We start from the raw sequence: 24444 nt of genomic DNA, 5'->3' as shown, positions 1-24444 counted from the left end.
CTGGTTTCACATCAGTACAACAGCAATTAATGTAATGTGAAGAGGTGAATCCTACCCGAGAGTGTAAGGAGACACGAGCACATTTAAAATACATAGGGTTTCGCCTCACAACAAGATCAAGCTTATTCAATAAAACTGCTTAAGACAAATTTGTACAAGCCTGCCCTCAAAATACCCGTCAGGTGCTTTCCTCCTCGTGTTCTAATAATTTGCACGGCCTCTCTGCAGGACTGCGGGATGGAACTGAACGATGAAGATGGGCATCGCTGTTACCCACTAGATGAACATTTGCTTTGTCACTCCTGTCATCTGAAACACATAGAGAATGGCACAACTCCGGCAGCTGCCTACCAGCACCACTACTAGCCAGCGTGGCCGACATCGGAAAGCTGGGACAGACAACTTGTTACATGATCTCCCTCTCCCCATCCTCAGCTGATTTCCTGTGCATGTTTTTCTGCCAGTTGGCAATATTCCTGTAAAAGGATATGAGAGATTTTTGCTGGATTCCCAGAGTCTCTATGCTTGTGAGTTCCAGCTCTATCAAACCATGTCTACTTGACCAAGAATGTGGCATGTTATCTAAACTGATTGGTTTACTTCTACGTGCCTTTTTCTGCTGTCTGGAGATTCCTCTTGGCTCATTTTGGAAGCTTCTTCAGTGAAAGCACAATTTGCTATCGTGCCTATGAACTCAGATCGTGCCATGCACAATTGAAAAGCCAGAGGCTGGCTTGTCTGCCTGCCTGCTGGGGACATCCCGTCAGTCTACTAAATGTTTCCTGACAAGCACATTTCATCAGATTCCCTGAAGGACATCAAGCTATTAATATCAGGTTTTAGATGCTCTTTTTTTTAATTAATTCTTTAGGAAAAGAAAAGAAAGAGGTCTATACAAAATGGTGCACTCAGACCTTTCAGTTAATTCCCCAAACTCTGGTATCAAGCCTGGCTTCAAAAGCACCAACTCTCCAAGGACAAACCAGGTGCACTGGCTGGCAGCTGGAGGCTGACACACCATTTCAAACAGAACAAAAAACTGGAACAAGCTAGGCAAAGCTACTGCAATGACTTGGGGCCCAGGCTTCTGTGTCAGCATGATACGCAGGGGCCGGTCTGCTGTGTCAGAGACCGAACAGAGGATCATGTTTGAAAAGGAAAGGTCGGGATGCTGAAAGTGTGGACACGGGGGAAATCCATCCTCATTCTTGCTTGCAGAGCTCACTTTGGAAAAAAGCTCTCTGTACACAGACACTCGCCTGAGTTTTCCAGTTTGTCCCCATGGCTCAGCCCCCAGCCTGGCCACTCCTTTCCATGGTGTTTGCCCAGCACAAAGCCATTTCATAATGGTGCTTATTTAGAGCTCTGGGAACAAACTTGAGATTGTTATGAAGGCTTTGTTACACAGGGATTTAGAGCCCAGCTCCACAACCTGTACTCAGATGAGTATGTTGGTATAAACATATTTGCTGCCGTGAATAATAACAGCTTATCTGAGCAAGGGGTTAGAGGGCACTTACTTTCTGTTCTGCTGAGAAAGCAGAATGGCAGATGGTTTCACTTTTTGAACCCCCCTGCTTTATAGGCAAAGAAATCTGCTCCCTCAATGTGTTAATATGTAAGCGTGCCTGCAGTGCATGTTCTGTAGGTACCAAAGCTGTGCAGCCCCTCACGTACAGGTACAAAGTTTTTGTTGAAGAAAAAGCTCTTTAATTTAAAGCCTCACATGCAGTTGGGGATCTTAGCTACCTTTTCCAACATACTGTTGTGGAAAACTAGCTAAATCCTCATGTGTCTATGCTAAAGATGTAAATTTGGTTCTGGCTGGCAGAGAATGAAATGATACTCTTTAATACCTTCTTAGTGAGGAAACTACAATAAATTAGCTGAGCAGTGGTACTGGGACTCCTGAAATGAGTCTGTGCCAAGAACCCACTATGGTTCAAACAAACCTCTTTTCCAGTAGCATGGATGTAGCTAGATAGGTGCTTGAACTTTACATCATGGAGTCAGACTGCCCTGTGTACTCATCTGGAGCAGCACAGGCGCCAGGTAGCAGCAAGCTGCCTGTCTGCTTGTGCTAATAAATACCATAGGCCTCTGTTTTGAGTGGTGCAAGATGCTGCACTCAGCGTTAAACAGAGGCACAAGCATCTGCTGTAAAACAAATGGAGACCGTGGCCTGTTAGCACCCTCCTACACGTCGGTATCAACTTCCTCGGCTGAAATGTGAACGTCCGAAACTGCCCAAGCCTCGCGAGCTTGGTGGTTTTGGTATGCAGTTTCATCGGGCTGACAGATCATCCAGCCTTCTGCCCCATCGAGTCATAAGCGCCTCTACTATTGCTGCTGCCCTTGGGGACAGGGGTGGCAGCAAGTGGCTGGAGGGTCCTGCCCTAGAAACCATCCAGAGTTCCAGGTTTGTGTAGCTTGGCTCTGTGGCACCGTTTCTCCTGGGGACATGCAGCCCCTCAGTGAGTGACCAAAAGCCTGAGTGGGGGGATTTTCCCACCAGTACAGGTGGCTCTGGGCCATATCTGTCTTTGGAGAGTTTTACCCGTGAACTTAGAGGAGGTAAAATTGACCTCAAATATGTGAGCCCCCTAGAGCCGTAAATTTAGCCTCCAAATGCTGGATGGCAAAGGGATGGGAGCTGACACAAGATACAACCGGTGCTGCATGCAGGCAGTATGGATTGGGGCAGCAACAGCCGCGGCAGATCCTGTAGTGCTCTCACCCTGGTGCATGGCATCAGCTGTGTCCTGCAGCACAGCCAGGGCCAGGGGGATGTGTATTTCAAGGTGTGACTGTGATCTTAGGACTGTCTGAACCGACTGAGGTGAGAAATAATGCCAGCTGATGTCCCCGGTAAAAAAGTCAGATAGTCCCGGGGAAGTGGTTTCCTTCTCTGAGCTTCCTTTGGCAGCGAAGGCAGGGAGATACGAAGTGGCTTCTGGAAATCAGCTGGAAACACCAGCTTCCATCAGCTGTTACTCTGTCTCTACAATACCTGCTGCTGTGTGGCTCACGCTTTCGCTGGCTCTTGATTTTTAGAGCAGCCCCGCACGCACATTTTCTGGCTTTTGTTTCGGAAGGATCTGAAAACGCCAATGGGACTGAGACTTTCTTAAACGGTGGTTTAAACTGCTGTCTAACTCTTGCAGCCTTCCCCACAACCCCAAAATAAGCAGGAAAGGAGGGGAGGGGGAGAAGGACGGTTTCCCGTTGTGGAAGGCCTGGAGCAGCCTGTGCGGTAAGCTGTCTGCAGGAGCCCCCTTCGCATCACCGGGGAGCTTGGCCTCTGCTCCCACGCCGTGTCACCTTACTCCTACCAGCTGTCCCATGTCCCTCAGCGCTGGGGAAATGAAGGCTGCCCTACTTTCAGTTTTGAGGTCCCGTATAAATTATTTAGTGCCAATGCTCTCCTTTCCTGTATTTACGAAGAGCTAGGAATGACAATGTGAAGCTCTTGCAGATGGAGCGTGTGAGTTCATGCTTTTAAAGCGAAGGCACCTACTGCATTGCTCTGCTCCCCTACGCGTGCTCACTTGCACCGCTTGTATCTTTGGGAGTTTGAATTCGTTTAACCACGTTGTTATTTTTCCTAGGCTGTGGGTGTCTGAGTCCGTGTTGATTGTCCCGGGCTTGTCCCTGGCTCTGCAGCTGCCTGACAGTGGGTCCAAGGAGGGGGGAGGCAGGAGCGTCCTGCACAGGGGAGGCTTCTCCTCCTGACCCCCCCGCCAGACATCTGTGGAGCTGCAAACCCTCGCTGCCTGCTTCCAGGCAGCTCCCCCGCAGGGAGGAACGGGCAGGCAGGTAGCTCTGGAGCTGGAGGTGTGAGAATTGCATCCTCTGCAGAAGAATGTCAGAAAACATGCTGAATTCTGCCTATCTCCTGGCTGATAGCATTGGGTTTTGCTGTTTGTGTGAACTTTGGTTTTTTTATTTATTAAGGTGCTGAAACGTGCTATGAAAAGTTAGTCTTTATTCCTCCCCCAGAGTGCTCTTCTGACTGGTTTTAGGGTAAGGGACCCTTGGAAGTCCCATTGTGCTGGTAATGAGTAACTGTCATGCAAATGGTTATTCAAGTGAGTTCTCTGAAACTTGCTTTCAGGAACCGGGGCTTAATAGATATTTTTTTTCATTCAGATCATGCTGTTAAATTTCTATCATTTAGAATACAGAAACTCATTTAAATCGGGATTCTTGCATGAAAGCTGGGGAAAAGCCCCAGCTATAGAAGCAGCAGACGTTTTTCTGTCATTTGAAGTGTAACAAACACCTGTGTGATCAAAGTGATTTAGGGAACTGCCCTGATGTTTGGTGAGGTCTGTGGCTCTTCAGTTTCCAAGTTTCATTGGGGGGCTTTTAAAATGTTTTCCTAGTCTTTCAGGGTTTAAGTGATTTTTTCGGTAGATCTTTTTACTACAAAGTGACCAGCTCCTTGGTGTGGAAATGGTGGAGTTCCATCAGTATCAGGTGTGCTGTGGCAGCCTCAAAAGGGGGAGACTGGGCTCCTCAGAGCTGGTGTGGGTCTGGCTGGCTGTTCAACAAAGGGGTTATCTTTGGCTGCCGAGAGAAAAAAGTAAATATCTTCCCATGCTTTTTCCTTGTACTGATTTTTAGCACTGGGAAAATATTTGGCATCCCTGAAATTCAGTATTCAGGTCTGTTCATAAGGACTGCTGTGACCTCTGCCTCTCTCCCCCATGAGTTCACCGCCGTGGGGAGAATCACAAGTGTATGCTTCCTAATGAATTTAGTCCCTATTTTGCACTTTCCTGGAAATCTTACCACTTCATTATTTCAGCAACAGCAAAACCAGGTCCTTGCTGGAAGGAAAATTAACACACGCTCTCCATCCTTACTTTGACCTGATCCTCCGAATTACCTGATTATCGGACTGCTGCCAGTCGATGCAGCAGAAGCTTTGTACTGTTTTTGCTAAGAAAATCACATGAAGGGCTCCATCAGCATTGGAGTTGAGAAGCGCAGGCAGTCCCACTGAAACCAGTAAGATGTGCATGTAGATGAAAATCGATGTGTGTGTGTAGGGCAGTTGGGATCAAGGGCAGAGTTATTTTATTGCAGATGAGACATACTTGAGGGTAAATCTGTGGCAGTGTAAAAGTTGCCTTGAAATGACCACTGAAGTGGACTGTCAACTTTCTTGCTCAAAAAACAGTGTGGGGGTGCACAGAGAAAGAAGGATGCGACTTTAAAAATACGGTAGCTGTAGGAAAAAGAGAGCAGGTGATTACAGAGAGCAGGGGAGAAGGCGGCACGGAGAGGAGTTGTTCTAGTTTGTCGTGTTCCTGGACACTTATTAGAGGGGGTTTTGTGGGGAAGTGCAGCTGCATACACTGGTCTGGACCGTGCTTCTCCCATGTCAGCCTTGGCTTCATGCTCTGTGTTCGCTTTTGGGGTGGCGTGTGCTGTCGTGACTATGCACGTGGACATACGCGGCATGTGCTGCTGTGAGACACCCGCCCTTCATGCCTCTGTGCCCATACCAAGTGTCTGTAGATGCATTTTGAGCAACTTTCTGTGCATGAGTGTAAGGACAAGTTGACCCAGGCTTCATCACTGGAGAAACATCTCTGGAGTCAGTACTTGTGGGCAGGGAAGGGCTATGGCCAAATACATGTCCCTTTTGCCCCAGATTCTTGAGGCCGAGCGCCTGCGTCGCTGGGAGAAGCTGGGAGGGGGGGTGCATCTCTCATGGCACCGCATTTACGCTTTCATTTTTCTTTTCCATCTCTGCGTCCTGCCACTCGCTGGTTGCAGTGGCGCTAGGTGTGCTTACCGGAGCTGGCTGGGCAGGCTGCCTGTTGTGAACCCAGAGGGAGCCTGGAGCTGCTCACCCACCCTTTTCTTAAGGAGAAGCAACATTAAGCTTTTCAGAGCAATAAAAATCCTCCCCCTGCTTTCTTCCAGGGCAGCCAGAAGCTCGCATGGCAACATGCATCCGTAGCCCGCTAAGGCAAGATGAGAGACGGGAAGAAACTGTCCCCGTGGGGTGGCCAGGCTGCAGCTCCCATGCTGGCACCGGCCCTGGTCCCCGCGCAGCAGGTCTGCGGTGCACAGCCAGGTGGGGACCTGGGCACACACACGCAGGCTGTGGCTTTGCGTGCAGAGAGCAAATCCAGAGCCTCACTAACGATACTGAACGGTACTAATTATTTGGTTTCGTGTTTCCTTCAAAGCTCAACTCTGGGAGAGAGTATTTTAGGTTTTGTGCTGGTGTAACTAACCTTAGCCACCTGTGAACACAGCCCTCTTTTCTTCTGTGCTGTTAAATATTTATAAAGAATGAAGGCCGGCAACGGGAGCGAAGCCACGGGCCTGTTGTGATTTCAGTGATTAAAGACAGTATCATCAAGCAATGCTCAGCATCAAGTCTTTCCTAAAATTACAATGATTGTCATCGCCCAGAGTCCACGAGGAGGAAGTTACGCTGTGAATGATTGTTTCCCAAGCTCTGCCTTCCTCCTGCCCCCCCCCCCCATCAGTGGCTGAGGCTGTGACTGGTCAGGGGAACCTCCCTAGTGGGGTTCACTGGGGATTTTCAGTCCTTCACAAGCAGGCCGTGTTTGCTGCAGCCCCATCGGAGGCTGTCCTGCCCCATCAGAGGCTGTCCTGCCCCAGCGTCCCTCTGGGGAGACCTGGTTCCCTTGGTGAGGGACTGGGGAGGGATGTCTATGGGTGGGAGCAGGCTCTGGTCCCAGCATGGGGCTCTCCTTTGCAGTGCTGGTGGGGATGGGTTCCTTAGAGGGTTTTGGGGTGCCACCATAGGCTTCATTATCAGTGGCCATGCCACCTTATGTCTGAAGGCAGGATGCTCAGGTACCACTGGCGGAAGAGCACCACGGCAGCATGGAGCTATTGGCTAAAATGAAGTGAATAAATAGCATTAACTGTAATTACAGTGTGGGGTTCCCCCTCTTCAAGGCAAGAAGCTGCCCAAAACTGGGGCATGGTACCCAGGGGGTTGGATCCAGTGGGAAAGTGGCCAGGAGGTGCCCCAGGCTGGGTCTATACTAAACCCCCAGAACTGGGCTCCCCGCCCCAGCCAGGGTGCCCAGGTGGGCACCAGCCTCCCCCACAGCAGCCATCTCCGAGGTGGCGATTGCGGGGTCAGGGGGTGCTGGCAAGAGCATGAACCCCTGTAATGCCAGCCAGCCCTGGGGTGCTTTGGAGGCCCCTGCACCTGACAGACCCCTACACTGGGGGAATGAAGGTGGCCACGGTGGGTCTGAGCAGGAGCGGGGGCTGCCCAGGAGCGGTGGTGCAGGCAGCACCCTCGGGCTGGAGTCCTGGAAGGAAAAAAGAGTTACGGTGTGGCAAGAAAGGAAAAAAAATGAGCAGCCGAGCCAGCCAGGAGTCGAACCTAGAATCTTCTGATCCGTAGTCAGACGCGTTATCCATTGCGCCACTGGCCCTGCTCGAATGATAATGTTTCCTCACACTGACTTCACCACAGTTCGGGCCTGGGGGCGGGGCCGCCCCCTAGAGGACAGCTAATCCGACACCACCTCCCCGCCGACGCCCCTCCCAGCGGCTCTCCCGGAGCGTGGCTCCCCACGCACCCACGCGCTAGTCAGTTCCCACCGGCTCCGTTCGAACGCCTCCGCCCCTCCCGCTCTCGGCAGCGCGTCACCGTTTAGCGGCCTCCTGCTGGCCCGCGCCGCGCCGGGGGCGGGGCTAGAGCGCGGCGGTCCGGCCAATCGCGGGGCTGGAGAGTCAGGCCGGGCCCTCCCCCTTCCCCTATAGGCGGTGCCCCGCCCTGCGGGCTCGCTAACGTGCCCGAGTAGGTTTGTCCTGTGCGGGGTCCCGTCCCTCGCGGCTGGGGGACGCGTCAGTCTGGAAGGGAGGGAGCGGCCGGGCCGGAGGGGGCGAGAGCGACGCGGAGCCGGCGGCGGCCGGAGACGGACGAATGGCGGCAGCAGCAGGAGCGGCGGCAGCGGCGGCGGCGGCCTACGCCAGCCTGAAGCTGTGAGTGACCCGCCGGGGGGGGGGGGGGGGGTACGCGGCTCGGTCACCTGCCGCTACCGGTCCCGCCGGAGGGGCGGGGCGGGGCCGGCCGTGGGGAAGCGGGCGCCTGTGCCCTCCCCGCCCGTCTCGCGCTCCCCTCACGGACCCGCGCGCCCCGGGAGCCCCGCGACTGCCCGCCGCCCCCCGCCGCCGTGCCTGCCGCCGCCGCCCCGCCTCCTGGGCCGGCGCGGAGGGCTCGGCCCCAGGCAGCGGCTGCGTGCAGCCCCCGCGGCGGGCGGACTTTGGCCGCGGCACGGGCCCGATCCCCTTTCGCCCGCCGCCTGATAGCGCCGCTCCGGGCAGAGGCGCTGCTGGCGGCCACCCGGCCGGCTCCTTTCCGCTCCTGCACACACCGGAGGGCGGGTGCCGGCGGGCCCTACCCGGTGCCCTCCGCGGCGCGGCCGGCGAGCCGCAGTGCCCGGCCCTGTCCCGGGGGCGCCGGCGGAGCAGCGGGCGGGGGCTGCCTGGGGCCCGCCCCGTGGGTGACTCGTAGCAGCTCCAGTGCCGGTGCTGATGTAAGGGTCTGTGTGTACAGTGGCGCTTGCCAGCAGAAGGCTCCTTAAGCGTACTTGCCCGTCAGTCTGTTGTGGCACACTTGGTTCTTTCATGTTGATTTGTTTTGGGTTTGGGGTGTTTTGGTTTTGGGTGGTGTTTTTTTGATGCCAGCTGATGATTTGAAACGTTTGGGACTCTTCTGCCTAGCACCTACTGTAACTTTTCAAATAAATTCTTCTAACCTCGCGCTGGAATCGTTTTGTTAAAGTTTTTCGGGGGAGAATGTAGCCCTTTGAACTTATGCGTGCCAGATGTTTGCTTGCTGCCTTTTATACAGCCAAAGAAGTTGCGTAACCCAGGCACTGCAAAGTTAAAACTGAAGAGGCGTTTCTGCCATAAGCCCTCGTCCTGGCCGGCTGGGACTCCTGGAAAAATGACTGTGAGCATGAGACTCTCCATGGCTGAAGCCAAGCGAAATGTCCTTGTGTGTCCTAAAGGCATTCCCAGGCTTCTGACCTCTAAAGATTAGCTTGAAACTTTGTAATTGAGTTACTGATGCCATTTTCAGGCAGCGGTATCTGAAAGTGATTTTTAAGCCTGGCTTAACTGTATTTAATGCTCTTGTAAATTTCATTTGACTGTCATCTTTTGGATTCAGAGCAAACAGATATTTCTTACAGATCTGTGTAAACAGATTGACATAACGCTGTTATGTGTTTAAAAATCGCTGGGCTTCTTTCCTTATTTTGATTAGGTAGCTGTGTGAGGGTACACAGACACTGGAGATAAAATTGAGTATTACTGAAAAGTAAGGTCATTAGTGATGGCTGAAAGAGTTGCTTATTTGGCAGAAAGTTTTTTTCCTCTTGTCACCTGAACAGTATTTGTCTGTCTTTAAGCTGAATTTGTGATCTTTTTGCCAGCAGAAGAGAAAAGGTAAGTTGTAGGAGTAGCAGTTGTGTGACTTGTAGTACACAGTCATTCCTACTGAGAATTTTTAAGTAAAAGCACTTTTCTGGGTACAGGCTAGTAAAGAATTTTCTCATTTAATCTTAACTAAAAGCAAGCTGTGAATTTTTTTAGAACAAGGCTGTCTCAAATGTGGTTTAACATGAATTATTTTTTTACAAACTTGAAAACAGTTGTCTCATGTTCTGAAAAACGGGCTTTTTCCCTGTTGTTACACCAAGCTGCGGCGATGCCTGCAGACTTTCTGCCAAGCATTTTAAGATACAGGGCCACAACTTGGGTGATGAGCCAAACTTACTAGGTTGGCAAAGTCAAAGGAGAATGTTCTGAGAAATCCAGGCTAGATTTCAGTTTGGGGGTTTAGTGGTAACAGTGTTTTGGTGGTTTTTTTTAACTGACCTCTCATTTTCACTATGAAGAGGTCAGATACTGCAGTTGCACCTTTTGTGGCTAGTCTGGTGGCCCTCTATGAAGCCACCCTGATTGTAGCGCTCTGTGGGGTCCCATTCATTACATGCAATCACAGGATCTAGCTCAGAAGGCAAACCTTATGTTTTTCTATCAAAAGTAGTGACTCAAACCCTTTGTGCCTTGACCAATGTAATCAGACAAGTTCAGGTGATACAGGTAAAAATGCTGGTGTCTAGTGTCTGCTGCCATCAGAGCTAGTGGAGTTACACCAGCAGTTATTGGGGAAAACTATTAACCTGAAAACTGCTACCTATAGCTGTCATCTATGTCACGGTTATACTTATTTAGCTTCCTCTCATAGCCTCATGAATAAATTGTAAAATTCAAACAGCTGCTGTAAGTAGCAAGCTAGTAGATGGTAGTGAAGCTACCACTCCAATTAATGAATAAAAACCGATCGGTAAAGCTGTCTGCAGAACAGAGAATTCTGGCTGTTGTTTAGGCTCAGTTAAAATAACTTTTTTCCTTTGTATTTGGATGATGACTTATCTTGCTGACAGCATTCTCAGTATCCTGTGGGTCTCTGATACTGTCTGTTTCAAATTTAACTCCTTTTGCCTACAGTTATGCCTGCATGCTTTGTGAAAGTACTTGTCAGTCATTAGTAGCTATTGCACTTGAACACAGTGCCTTCCACCTGTCTGTATTTGGGGAGGGGACCAAAAGTGCATCTTGTCTTTCTGGGGTTTTTTTTGCTTGTTTTCTAGACTGAGTTTTCAGAGACTGGATAATACTTCTGGAAAAAACAGCTACACATCTTTTTTTTTTTTTTTTTTTTTCCTACTTAAATTAAGTGGCTGTCATGGACAAGCTCAGGGATGTTGATTGAGGGCATTTATTTATGCAGTAAATTATTTGTCATCTTAAGTGACACTTAACTGGACATAGCTGTTATGAAGCTATGCCTTTAATATGTGCTTTTTTTTGTTGTTTTAAATGGTATTTCCATTAGTGGTTTTTTAATCCTGGGATTATACTCCCTTTCTTCTCCCTGCAACAACTACTGCTCCATGGGAGATGTTCCAATTCCTTGAGCTGTTTCTGCTTGAGGAGTAATATTTATGGTAGATGTATAATTAGCACACCTGTTCACCTAGAAAATCTGGAATCTCTGGAGTGTTGAAACCATCAGCGTGTTAGCACTGTTACTTAACATGCTGTTGGGACTCTGTGCATATACTAATGCCTTCCCTGTATCTTGCTGCAGACCACTTCGGTATCTTGAGTACAGCAAACGCATTGCTGTGCGGTACAGGGTGTGCTTTTTGGCTTGCTTTATTACAGTATTTAGAGGCTGACATCAAAGATTTTCCTGCATTAGAGCAATGTTAAGTATTTATGGTGAAATAATCAATTACTGAAGTAAGGGTTTGGCGATTGAGGCCTGGAAGGTTTAAATGATATTGAGTGAAGTACTATCTTTAGTTGCCATTAGAGCGCGATGGGTCCTCTTTCATGCTGTATCTGAACACAGGAATATTCTTGCAAGATCAACCAAACTAAAATGTGGGCTGTAACTCTGCATCATCTTCGTGATACACAACAGTGCTTTATATAGTCTAAGTAATGAAGTGAAATTTCACCACAAATATACAAATGAAAAAAAGCCTGATTTTGCACTTGGTGTAAGTGGGCAGAGGTTGATTTTTGCTTTTACATTTCTGTTGTGTTGGGAATCAACACTTTTCTCAGCTTTGAATTGTAGAAATGAAATCTAGTGAGCGAGTTGCTTTATCTCTTGGCAGCAATCCACACAGTTTCAGGAGAAGATTTCAAAATGACATCCAAGTCACCTTCAGTAATATTTGAAACATGAATTTGGTGGTTGCAGTTCAATACCTTTCCTTTTCTTGAGTAGTATCGATGCCAAATATTTCCATTTATCACTCCCTTTGTTCTTTAGCAATACTGAGAAATAGCCCGTGATGATGGTAGTCATGATTTTTTTTTTGTATTAGAAAAGTAACAAGAACCCAAATTTTCTGAAGGCTTTATGTGCTGTTAAGCTGTAAGGGAAGCAAGATATTGCTGTTAAAGTTCTTGATGTTTTGGATGGCTATAGACAGCAGTGACAACATAGCCAAGGAGAAGGTAGGCTATGCTATCAAATATGAAGGTTATACAAAAGCAGAACATGGCCTGTTGAATGGAAACCAGTTTCAAAAATAACTACAGACTTTATGGGCATCTTGAAAATACAGATTTCTTTATTATATTTCATATAATACTAGCACTTGGACTTTCATCTGTTCCTTAATTCATTAAAAGAACAGAATGAATCTGTCTACAGATTCCTACTCATTGTGAATGATCCTTTGTTCAGCATTTAGTATCTCCTAAGATCATTAAAATAAGCATGTGTTATCTTTCCAACCTTGTCATAGACTTACAGACTTGATGCTGAGTAGAGTCTGTGGAAAAACACCATTCTTGCAAGCAGTGTTCATAAGCTTCCTACCTGGAAGAGAAGTGAGAGGCAATCTTAGTTATAGCAGTCTTACAGTTTAAAAGCTCATCTAAATGAGAATGAGACTACTAGCCTAGTTCTGGTAATTGTTAAGATTGTAAATGAACACTTGAGCTGAAACCTTTTTGAGTCTTGTCCTCTTCTTCAACCATATTAACTATAGAAAACTTTCAGCTATTTACACAAATGAAGCAAGGATGAAGTGATTCATCTTCCTGTTAAAAACTTTGAAGAGCACTAATTCTCCCACTTCTTCTGAAGCAAGGATTTAACATTTTGCAGGGCATTAGGCTTTTCAGTTGGTGTTGTACAGTTGTGTTTTAGGCAGTTTTTAATGGTGATCCCAAGAGAGAAGTATTTAAGTTCTCTCAACTTCATAGGCTAGCAGCTTGATGTCCTCCTGTCCCTCCTAAAAGATGACCAAAACAAAACCACGCAAAGCTTTGAAACAGTCAACAATGAGACTGTTCTAGTGTGCTGCAAGCTGCTGAAGCCTAGAGCTGATTTGGTTCATTGAACTGAAAACAGGCATAAGTTGTCTTGTGTTCTCCATGATGCTTTTGTGACCAAATCTGGTCTTGTAGAAGACCATGGGAAGGAGGATTTTGATTGCAAAGTTTTCTCTTTTTTTGTGTGTTTGTTGAAGGCAAAATGTAGTTTAAGCAAAGTTAGAAATGTGCAAGCATTGTGTAAGAAGAGATCAAGGTGATGAAAAAAAATGTTTAAAAAGGCAGTGGTAGGTGACAGAAGGCAAAATATGGGTGAGGATTTGAAAGAGAAATGCTGGGGGCTGGTCTAGTGATGCAGGGCATATGACACATACTGAGAGACCAGGCATAATTTGCACCTTAATTCTCTCATTTATCTTAACTTGTGGATGGTGAGAGTAAAAGACTTCATGTTCTTCAAGGAGAAATTATTATTCGAGTGTAGTAAATATAAAACTTCTTTATATGATGACTATTCTACACCTGTAATCTTTCTCAGTTGTTTGAGAACAGGCTATAACTAAACACAATGAATGAGTGCTGACACTATGATACTGTCATGGCTGTGTTTTATAATGAAAAAAGCAGCTTTTAAAAATACTGATCATGGATGGAAATACTCAGTTGTGCTCTGTACTGTCAGTGTAAGTGTCTTGCCTAGGTTGTGGTTTTTGTACAGAGTATTTAAAAACAGAAACTATCGTTCTCACAACTTTAGGTGCTATTTTACATCCTGCTGTGTTTAAAGGATTTTTTCAAATTATTTTGCTTAAGAGAGTCAGATGAGTAAGAGTACGTAAGCATCTGTTAAAGGCATAACGGGTCCAATATTAAACTTTGCAGCATCTTTTCCTCAGTTTTTTTTAGCTGGAGTCTTGTGTGTCAACTGATGTCCCAGAAAAAGGTGACTGTTCAACTAAACTGATAGAAGTAGCTGCAGCTTTCTACTGTGGGGAAGAAAGCCTGCTACTGTCTCCTGCCAAGTAGCAATAAGTTCCTGACTGCAGCTTAGATAGCATATCCTGATTTCTTTTTTAGTTCTTTAACAAATTGAGGGCTTCTAAGTATCCTTAAACTTGTCTTGCCCATTTTAGCTGTGTAAGCTTGTTTGCTTTTCACTGTAAAAATGGCTCCTATTATTGTCATGAAACCCCCTTAAAGAGCCAGGGGTGCACATGTGCATGTCATCAAAACTAAAAGCAATGAAAGCAGCGGTTTTAAGGCTTCAGTGTTTAACAAACAGCACATTTGTGGTTCTTAGTCGGATGTTTTTAGTTTCAAAGATAAAGCATTTCATACATGTACGTGAAAATTTTAAGGAGGCTGTTCTACAAAGGGAACACTGTTGATACATTTACCATTTTAGGGCCCATAGACTTAATTTTCCTTTAAAGAAGTTAAATGACCTGATGAGCACTTAACTATAGATTTCAGTTTGTTGTGTTACGCTGTTTGGGGTTTAGTTCAGTTAAGCATTTGGTGGTCTCTGGCTTTCCTCTAATTGCCCAGAGAGGTTGTAGAACCCTCATCCTTGGGGAGAGTCAAAACACATCCTAAGAAACAGGGTTTAACTTTGAAGTTGGATAAACTTTGAAGCTGGTCCTGCTTTTGGTGGGTGGAAGGGGGTGCTACACATGTTAAGTGGTCCTCTAGACCTCTTTTAACATGGGCTTTTCTGGTCTAAATTGGGATTCTAATTCGGCTTTCTGAAGGATTAAAAATGCACAAAAGATGTGAAGAAATGCAAGTTCTATTTAGGGAGACAGAGCCTAAAAATATCTATCTGGTAGAATAAGTTCCCAGAACAAGATATTTAAAACTCTGATCTCTGCTCTTGTCAAGCCTTAAAGAAAGAAAAAATAATTATGAGAGTTAAGAATGCTAGTTCAAGAGCGTTTGGGTTGGTTTGTTTAGCATCTCCTATGCACAGCTACGAGTCCTTTCTGCATAACTCTTGAATTGTTGCACAGTATAACATGTCTGGCTTCTTGCAAGTACCTCAACTGGTGTATTTTAAAGAATATTTCTGAAAACTATGTTTAATTTTATGGCTAGCACTGTACTACATACAGTTTTTCTGACAGGAAGGATAGCTATGAAGTCGGAACAGGATGTCAGTGTATGGCTTGTCTGATGTGTTCAGTGGGGAGGGTACATGTTACCTACCCCGTGTGTGTCACCACAGCCCTGGCTAACTAAGCTGTGACATGGCAATGCTGAGACACCTGCTTCAATAAACTAGTGCTACTTTAACTTTTCCGATTTTTCTGCTTACTAGACTTGTGTAAGGGATGTAGTACTTGAGGTTGCTATATTAGAAAGTGTTTGATTAAACTTGTGATTTTGAAGTTTGGTTTTGGCTTATCAGACTTCTAAGTCTATAGTTCAAGTTTACATGAATTAGTGGACCACTATGTACACAAACTCACTTACATGTCTTTTAATTCTTGGTTATTACTGGAATTTAGATTACTAAACAAGCCATTGATTTTGCAAAAACTGATTAGTTTGGCTTATTTTTTTCCCCACTGTCAACATCAGTGGCTGTTGGGAAGCAATCCAGTGAGAATTGTTTTTTGCAGCTGAAATAAGGCTTAATTTTTTTATCTTCTTCAGATTGTGAAGAATAAACAAACCCGAAGTAAGTGTTGCTAAACAAATTCCTTTTTTCTATCCATTCTCTTAAAGGCATATAACACCAGAGAAGTTCTATGTGGAAGCTTGTGATGATGGAGCAGATGATGTGCTTGCAATTGATAGAGTCTCCACAGAAGTTACTCTTACAGGTATTCTCCTCAGCAATATTTCTCAATATAGGCATCTTTGTTCTTTTTGTCTGTCTTGCTTAGGCACTCGGAGAAGAACTTCAGAACCTTAAGTTGGTATGGGGATAATTGTTTTATCTTTAGTTAATTTTTTTAAAACTGTGCTGGGTATTCTGTCCTGCAGAGAACTTTGTTTGAAATGCCTTTTTGCTGTGGGATTGATGCAGTGGGTGACCAGGGTGATGGTGCTTGCCTCTTTTTTTTTTTTTTTTTTTTTTTTTTTTTTTGGTAAGACTGCCCAGCACAACAGGAAGAACTGACTCGTCCAAGCTAGCTGGGCTTGGAAGATCAAACATGGGAAGGGTTGAACACTGGGCTTCTGCAGCTTTTGCTGAATTTTTCCAGTGCTGTCTTCTGTGAAAATTCAGGTTTTAGCCTTAAATAAAGCCCGTAGAAACAAAACCAGTAAAACGCCCTCACTTTAAATTTGGTTCTGTGTTGCAAATCTGGATTCAGATGTCAGTGCAAGTAGTCTTAAGCATTCTGATGTTGAGGTCTTCAAAATTTTAGGTTTTTTTGAGAGTGTGAAACTAATGCATAAAAACAATCAAAGAACTTGTATTAAATGACAACATGAGATGAAGGCAATGGGTGACTTCCCTTCTGATGCTTCAGGAGTTTGTACCTCAGTATTACTAATCTCTAAACAGACAGAAATGCTACAGTAATATTAATGTAAAAGCAGTCATTCTCTTTCTTTTATTTGGCCTTTTGTATACTTCATGCAGAGCAGTGTGCTCTTCCCACTGATACTTTTGGTGTGGTAGTATAATATTTCAATTTCTCCTTCAAAACTGTAAAGATAGCTATCCCAAATCTTATTAGTCTACGTCTGTTCTCATTGCTGGTGTTCTATCAGAGGAACCTGCGAGGTGCTTAAAGCAAAGGAAAATTCAAGCACTGTATTTCTCTGTTCTGTAGTCTCTGGGAAAATGCCAAACTCTGGTGTGGGTGTGTGTTTTTTAAACTTCTCTAGTATTCCTTCTGTTACCCTCAAAATGTGGATAATGAAAGTTTAATGTGCTAGGACTTTTAAATGATATCTGGATACCTTTTGGATCTCTTAGTATGTTGTTTGGAATACTGTATCCCTTGCCACATGAATGCTGTTGTTGGTAGTTTTGCAGAGATAGATAAAGTGAACTAGGTCTTCTGAAATGGCAATAGACTGAGGCTCAGAAGAAGGAGTCAGAAGTGGGAGGCACAAGCATTTACAGTTTGTTTGTCCTTGATGTCTTCAAAATAAAAAGGTTCTGGAAGCTGACAGGACAATACATTGAGGGGTCTACTTGCTATACTATCATGTGAATGAGGTTGAATTTATTAAATTGAATGGCCACTTTGACTAAACATGAGAAATGCTTCCACATCTTCCCCTCTGTCCCCCCGTCAGGCTTTGAAATTCGGGTGCATTGCTTCTTGTACTTCAGACTCTAGCAAAACTTGAGGTTTGACCAAGAAGCTTTGGCAAACCTAGTTTGATCATTTTTTAGATAGTCCTGAAAGATGCAGTCAGAAATTCTGAATTTTTTCTTCTGCTTTTCAGTTAAGAAAGATGTTCCTCCTTCAGCGGTTACGAGACCTATATATGGTATTTTGGGAACAATCCGATTGGTGGCAGGTAAGGAAAAGAGATCTGTACTCTTTGAAAATACTTAGGCAAAATACATTGCTAAAGAAGCTTTAATGTCAAAAGTAGTATTTGGAAGTGTTTGAGGATACACTTTCGTCAGTATGATGGGCTTTCGTTGTGGCTGCTAGAGGGTGGTGTAGCTGCTCTAAACGTACAGTTAACTGGCAGCTTGTTGAGTTTTAAGGAATGCATTTTAAATGCATGCAAAGAACTTCATCTACTTTTCATAACTATTTTGATCTTAGTTGCAGGACTTGATGCAGCAGTCAAATATTGGGTCATGAAGTTTGACTTAAAATCAGTAATCTTGGCACACAAATAACTTGGAGTGACTCAGGGTGATAGACTAGTAGATGCAGATGTGCAACTAATGGTTGTGTGCCAACTATCCTACAAATATAAAGAAAATTCAACATTAAAAGAAAAAGGACAGACTAGAACAAGTCTGTATTTTGGGGAGTTGTAGGATAAGGTAAGGATAAGCTGTCTGCTTTCTCTGTCTCGATGGCATTCAGATCTAAACAGTTACTGCCCCATATAAACCTGATGTGTAAAGTCTGAGCTTCCAAGAAAGTAACTTGCTATTCAAAAGATCTCTTGTGTAGACTTTATTATTTGAGGCTAAAGTAGTCTGAAAAATGGTGTAATAAGAACCATGTATACTGAGTAAGTTTCCATATGCAGAAAGGATTTAGGTTCACTCACTGCAGTATTCTCAACAGAAGCGAAGTATTATTGTGTTAAAAGTAGTAACTTGTGGCAGGATCTGCTGAACTTCATATGCACATATTCTAAAGAAGTGTGGATCTTGCAGAGTAAGAGCAATGTAATGGAGACCTGTGTCTTGGGTACTTGACAAGCCCTGACAGTTTTAAAACTGAACTGCCCCAAAGGGAAATTTTCACAACTTACAGGCTTGATAATGACTTTCATTCATCTGACTATTATATAATATGGACAGTATATTCTTTTACTAGGTTGGATTTTTTCTTTCCACTTCTGCCAAGCTTTGCAGTGTGTGTTAGTATACAGCTGTCAAACTAAAGAAGATACAGTTAAAGTAAATATTTAGCTGAGTGGTGTTAGGCAGTTCAGTTAACAAATAAATGTAAAATTGGTTGCCTATCTAGCAATGCAGTATCTTTAACAAGCATAAATATTCTTTGCCTATTACAGTATTAAGGGGGGAAAAATTGCTGAAGTAACACCTGAAGCTCTGAAATATCAAACAGAAGGTTGGATACCCAGATAGGAAAAGACAACATTGAAAATTCCTGTCAGATTAAATGTATCTATTTGTGCAGCATCTTTGTAATAGTTGTGGATGTAATGTGCTGTTCTCGTAAGGTATCTGGGTTCTGCTGACGTACCAGCCAAAAGCAATACTTAAACTTAAAAATGCTCTAGCATGTTTGCATCTCAAGTGGTTGAATATTCCATCTAAATGTGTAACACTAGAGCTGTGGATGTCAAAGTGGGGGTGGCATCTGTTCTTTGACTAATTATATGGAATAGATACCTGATATAATTCACTTGTCCATAAAACTTGGTGTATATCTAGATACAGTAGTAAATACAAATAATGGGTAAACTTACCACATACAATGTGAACTGTTTCTGCTTTGGCATTTATATTTTGAATGCTTTAGTACAAAAATGTACTAGACTTGTGGCTCTGTGCTTCTGTATGGCCTGCTTGTTGATTTGCTTTATTGCAATTGTAAGCAAGCATTTAACGGTTATAAGATGTAGATGCTGAGACATTTTTATCCATCAACATACAATTTAATTAAGAAACTTTTTACTTTTAAAAAAAAAAAGGCACCAGAGTAAGGTAGCCTTAGAAATAAGGCTATGTTGTGTTTACCAAAAGTGTAAAAATTGCTTTAAGTGAACTGTCATGACCATGGGTTTGTTTGCTTTGTTACTTATGCATCCAGGAAAAGGGCAAGCTTCCTGTCTTAAATTATTAAAAGAACCCCTTTTCTCCTTGCTCCATTTTGAACCTATTAGGATAAATATTTTTTTCAGGATATGATGAATCAGCTTTTTGGATTCTGAGTCATGCTTCCGTTTGTGTATTTCAGACTCGCTTTCCAAACCACATTCAAGACCATTGGCCACTTTCTGCATTTGCAAGCCTAGAGACTTTCAGACTGTCTCAGGTCTAAAGTGTAGCTGATACTTATGTTGTCCATTTAAAAAAAAAAAATTCTTAAACTTAATGAATAGCTCAAGATCTGTGAGCATAGAGAAATGGGTAGCTTAGGAAGTGTTTTGTTTGTTCCATACGCTTGCTGTTAAGAACATAGAATATAAAATCCTAGGTGTAAGTTGAAGAAACCTCACTCTTAGCTATTGGTTTCAGTTTTCTGGTATGGCTGTAGGCTGCTTTTCTTAATACAGTGCATCTATTGTTTTTTTAACTTTGCTCTTTCTGGTTTGCAGGCACGTATCTTATTGTAATAACAAAAAAGAAAAAAGTAGGTGAGATTTTCAGTCATGCAATCTGGAAAGCAACAGACTTTGACATCCTCTCGTACAAGAAGACCATGCTACACTTAACTGATATTCAGGTAGGTGGATTGATTAGAGGAGTGTGGGGGAACGTTACCTTATGTTAATGTCCATTACCACAGGACCTAATTTGATGAGACTATGAACATTTTTTAAGAAGCTCTTTGAACTATACTTTTTCCCTCCGATTTGTTCAGGCATCAAATATTGTTGCAGTATTTGAGTATAGGTGTATGTAAAGTTATGTCATTCAAGATAACAAACTCACTTTGTGTGACTTAGAATATCATCCCCAGAGTTTGATCTGCATATTGTGCATTTTCCCCCCTCTTGAGATGGCACACTCTTCTTCATGCTCTTCCTGTTAAGTCTTTCTCACAGCTCTGCTATTCTGGTAGTCCCTACAGTAAGATGCCTTGCTGTTATCTAATTATCTCTTGCCTAATTTGTAGAATTGTTCAATTACATAATTGATATAAAGGAAGAATTGATTTTTTTTTTGAGGGAGGGAAAGGATGAAGATTGCTTAAAACAGATGTGCTGTGGATTGATAGAGTAGATAAGGGTGGATAACCAACAGAGCTGAAAGGAAATCTGATGCTCTTTCAGGAAAGGAATGAGCATAGTCTTGAACCAGAACAAGATTATTGGCATAATCTTGACAGTAAGTTATATCCTTCCTTTTGCATTGCCATCTTGTTTTGGTATTTTTGACCAAATGGTTTGTAGGATAACTAATGGCTTCCTTTTTGTTTGGAAGTAGCTAGTATTAGTTTAATACCAGTAGCTGGAATATATACCTCACAGGAATACAGTTTTCTACTCTCCCTTCTACTGTTCTTGCAGAATCTGGCTGCAGTGTGCTAGCTAGCTCTAAGTTATCAGTGAACTGGTATCAAAATTGTAATCTCATAGTTTCCTTCTTGTACAGTAATATCTGGGTGATGTCAGGTGTTGCTGGAGCACTAGCAAAGCTAATCTCATCACTTCTAAAAGTAGCAGTAGTTTGAGATATTCAATGGCAATAAATGAGAGCTCTTCTGTCCTCTTCTTCTCATCCCCACAGTTGCAGGACAATAAAGTGTTTTTATCAATGCTTAATCATGTCTTGAGTGTGGATGGATTTTACTTCTCAACAACATATGACCTAACACATACTCTGCAACGGTTAGCGAACACGAGCCCAGAGTTCCAGGAAATGAGCCTCCTAGAGAGGGTAAGGATTTAATTTTGCTTAGTATTTGTCTCAGACATTGTCAATCAGTTCTAAAACTAAAGGAAACTATGTAAAGCTTAGAATGATGTAATGGGACCACAAATTTCAGCAGCACCTGATCTTAAACCTTTTTTTAACAATGTTTTAGTATGTTAAATGGTAGTAGACACTTAAAGCATTTATGGTCCTCTGTTAAAACTAAAAATGGCTTTACTATTTTAATCACTAGACTAGTGAGACAGATTTATATGTTGCTTAAATGCAAGTCCTTATAACTGAACTAGCAAAAAATAGCCCAATGTTGCTGAACTGTGTAACTAGACTTATTTCTGATTTTAATTGAGTTGTACTGTGACAGTTGTCTGGAATAAGCAGCTGATTCCAAGAGGAAATACAAGTAACTAGGCAAGTGTGCAAAGTATACAGAGTCAAGTTACAATTTGAGTTTGCGTCATAGGGTGCTTAGAAGAAGGGTGGAAATGGCTGTTTTGTAAAGCTTCAGCACATGAGTTTGTTCAGTGCTGCAGTATTTTATCAAAACTGTTAGGAGTTGTGGCTGAGCTTACTAGTCCACCCTTCCTTAAGTCTTATAGCTTGTGAGCAACATGAAGTTCTAGAAATCTGTTCTAGTGTGATGTTAGACTTCTGGATCAGGCAGTTAGAAGTACTTTTTGAACGCTGCTTTAAATGGATTTTAAGAATTCAAAATAAATGAAAGTTTGTCTCTGATTTTAATATTGAACACTTCTAATTGCAACAAGAGGGAGCTAAGCAGAAAAAACTAAGAAAGCAGGTCATTTCTCTGACCTAGAATAAGGGGGTGGACACACCCAAAGTGGAATAAATGGTGTGCAACTTGGTATTCTATTCCAGGATAACGTGGAACAGAAACTGTGGGGTTTATGGCTGTTTCCCTTGGGATGTTGTATTCTGTCTAAACTATGCTTATTACTTATGTTTGAAGCATGAATTCAATATACTGCTTTTGTCTTAAACGCAATTTGAGCTTGAAATTATCTTGTTTCCAGAGTTCCAGAATCTTTAATTTGGTAACTTACTATACGGCAGCATAAACGAGGTCGAAATTGCCTAGGCACCGAAATACTGAAACATTGGAAGTCAATGGTACTTCTTCTTCTTTTGCCAAGAACGTGGCAGTGGAATCATGAGAAGTTGTCTCTTAGTTACAGTAACTATCTAAGCTGGAGAAGCAGCACACAAATATATATATATATAAAAAAATTAAAATCAGTTTATAGTTGGGGACTATTTTGCATTATCAAATGCTGCTCGGCAGTACTCTTACCAGGAAGAGCAGTTGCTGACACAAAAGGATTGGTTTGCCTTACAATTTGGGCACTTCAGGTTGTTTGGAAGGCAAAGTACAGTAAAAAGGCATCAGTTTCAAGGAAGTTCAGATGTGAGATGGTTAAAACAATTTTAATGTCATTTCAGTCATGTGGCTGCAGTATAATGGGTTAACAAAAGGATGGTACCAACTTTGGGTGTCTCCACCTTTGCAAGAGAAGCCTGGCCTGTGGTTGATGTGTGGGTGTCTTGGTTCAGTACTTGTGGGTTTGTGTTTTCTTTTTTAAACAGTGCTGGTAGAAAGAAACAGCCCCAATGCAGGGGGGCACCAAAGCATCATATTGTGTTCTTTCACTAGTCCAAGGTCCTGCAAGTAGGATTTGAACAGTTTCTGGCAGATAGTTGTGTTTGTTGTTTCCTGATAGACAAAGAACTGCTCCAACACCGAGCTTGAATTAACCCTTATACTCAGCGATGTATTGTCTGCTTGCTGCCTCATAAAGCTGAAATTTATGCCACTTCCCCAGAGCCTGCACTAACATTCTGCAGCAAATGGCACTTCTGTAACTAATCTGGTAGCTTTCTGGAACGTGCTCAGCAACCTGCTCAAGACACTTTTGAGGTGAATTAAGAATAGGAAATACACAAAGCTGAAGAGGATCATTTATGCAGTGGAATATAAATAAACTACAAATATTGTTTAACTTTCAGTTCTCAGAATTGTTGATTGTTGCATACAGGACTCTTTGCATTTTTACATTCTGCCCATTAGGATTATTACCTTACTGCTGTTCTTAATTCTGGATAATTTCTTCAAGGCCTGATTACTTAGGGCAAAGACCAGAATGCTCTTCTGATACTGCAGCTTAGTTGTTGATGGTGTCACATGTCTGAAGAGTCAGGCAGCACCCTTAGAGCTTTGAGACAACTGTTCTTTTTTTAACTTATTTTATTTAGATGTTGAGGATATGAAGGGTACTGATGAAAGAAGGGTGTTCCATCTGGATACTACAGTATTACCTTTATGCTGAACTAAACAGAACTGATGGTCTCTAAAAGCATGTTGGCTTTTTGCTTGCTACAGGCAGACCCACGGTTTGTGTGGAACGGACATCTTCTTAGAGAATTTGCTGCTCAACCAGAGGTAAACACTTTGTAATGATTATATTGGTAGAAGAGTAATATACTTTTACTAGAAGTATACAAGTTTCCTGTAATTCTGTCTCTTACTTCAGACAGCCAGAATCTAGTGTAATGTGGCTATGCATCTTCCAGTTTAGCACAGTGACAGTCTTCTGCTTTCAAACTTCATGTCAGCATCCTTGGTAGTACATATAGTAAAGCTGACTTTTGGAAATGTCTACATTTGAAGATACTGTACTGAGATCATGTTTAATAAACCAAAGGGAAAGTTTGACTGCACAGCATATGCTTCTCAAGCTTTTGAAGTTTAGCTATTTATTTATCTTTAGGTATAGTCAAGGTTCACTCTTCACTTTTTTGGCTAGCATCTTGCTCTGAATGTAGTTTAAATTCCATTTGCTTAGTGAATAGCTCTTAAAGCTGATAATGGAGTAAGACTAACCATTTAGATTATTTCAGTTTATTTCAAATGAGGACTAGCACAGTGTAACCATTGAATTCACTGAGTCCAGCAAATACAAGTGCATGGCTGTGAGCTATAGCTGTAGTACCTCAATGACCAGGCTGATCAAAGCTCCTTCCTAGTAGAGACTTCAGCTGTGTGTTAAACTTCTAAAACTCTCTGCACTACAGCAACCTTTTATCTCTAACAGTACTTCTTATTTATTGAAGTAAATGGCGCACTGCTTCTATTTCTGTCTTGGTCACCTGTGGAGATGTGCTCTTACATTACAGCACTGTTCTAAAAGGCTGGATTGTGCAGTGCTTCTGGAATGTGAAGATAGGAATTGGTAAAGGGCTGTTGTGCATATTCCAGAGGCATATGACTGGGTATGTGGTTTGGATAGTGCTATGCAAGCAAAGCTTGGGCAATGAGA

The 24444-nt window shown here is 43.4% G+C and overlaps 2 protein-coding genes and 1 non-coding gene across 4 annotated transcripts in view; 2 read left to right on the top strand and 1 right to left on the bottom strand.

The window, feature by feature from the left end:
- The window catches only part of LIMD1 (LIM domain containing 1), a 35708-nt gene extending 29322 nt beyond the window's left edge, over positions 1-6386 (top strand). Inside the window, exon 8 of the mRNA XM_027811043.2 lies at positions 229-6386. Within this exon, the coding sequence (XP_027666844.2) occupies positions 229-366 (138 nt within the window). The 3' untranslated portion in view covers positions 367-6386. The remainder of the gene's footprint in view (positions 1-228) is intronic.
- A 983-nt stretch (positions 6387-7369) lies between these two features.
- TRNAR-ACG (transfer RNA arginine (anticodon ACG)) lies at positions 7370-7442 on the bottom strand. Its single transcript has one exon. It is a non-coding gene; the product is annotated as a tRNA-Arg (tRNA).
- A 358-nt stretch (positions 7443-7800) lies between these two features.
- The window catches only part of SACM1L (SAC1 like phosphatidylinositide phosphatase), a 31065-nt gene continuing 14421 nt past the window's right edge, over positions 7801-24444 (top strand). The window contains exons 1-6 of one of the 2 annotated variants that reach the window (XM_055706927.1): positions 7801-7995; positions 15613-15710; positions 17296-17370; positions 19831-19958; positions 20966-21115; positions 23508-23567. In XM_055706927.1, coding sequence (XP_055562902.1) covers positions 7937-7995; positions 15613-15710; positions 17296-17370; positions 19831-19958; positions 20966-21115; positions 23508-23567 — 570 coding nt within the window. In that variant the 5' untranslated portion in view covers positions 7801-7936. Of the gene's footprint in view, positions 7996-8254; positions 8556-15612; positions 15711-17295; positions 17371-19830; positions 19959-20965; positions 21116-23507; positions 23568-24444 lie in introns of those variants that run through there. The other variant, XM_055706928.1, reaches the window with a different exon arrangement.

The sequence above is a fragment of the Falco cherrug genome, chromosome 4 (genome assembly GCF_023634085.1).
Source record: "Falco cherrug isolate bFalChe1 chromosome 4, bFalChe1.pri, whole genome shotgun sequence".
NCBI lineage: Eukaryota > Metazoa > Chordata > Aves > Falconiformes > Falconidae > Falco > Falco cherrug.
Note: the sequence above shows the minus strand (reverse complement) of the source record. Positions and strands in the feature narration are given on the sequence as shown.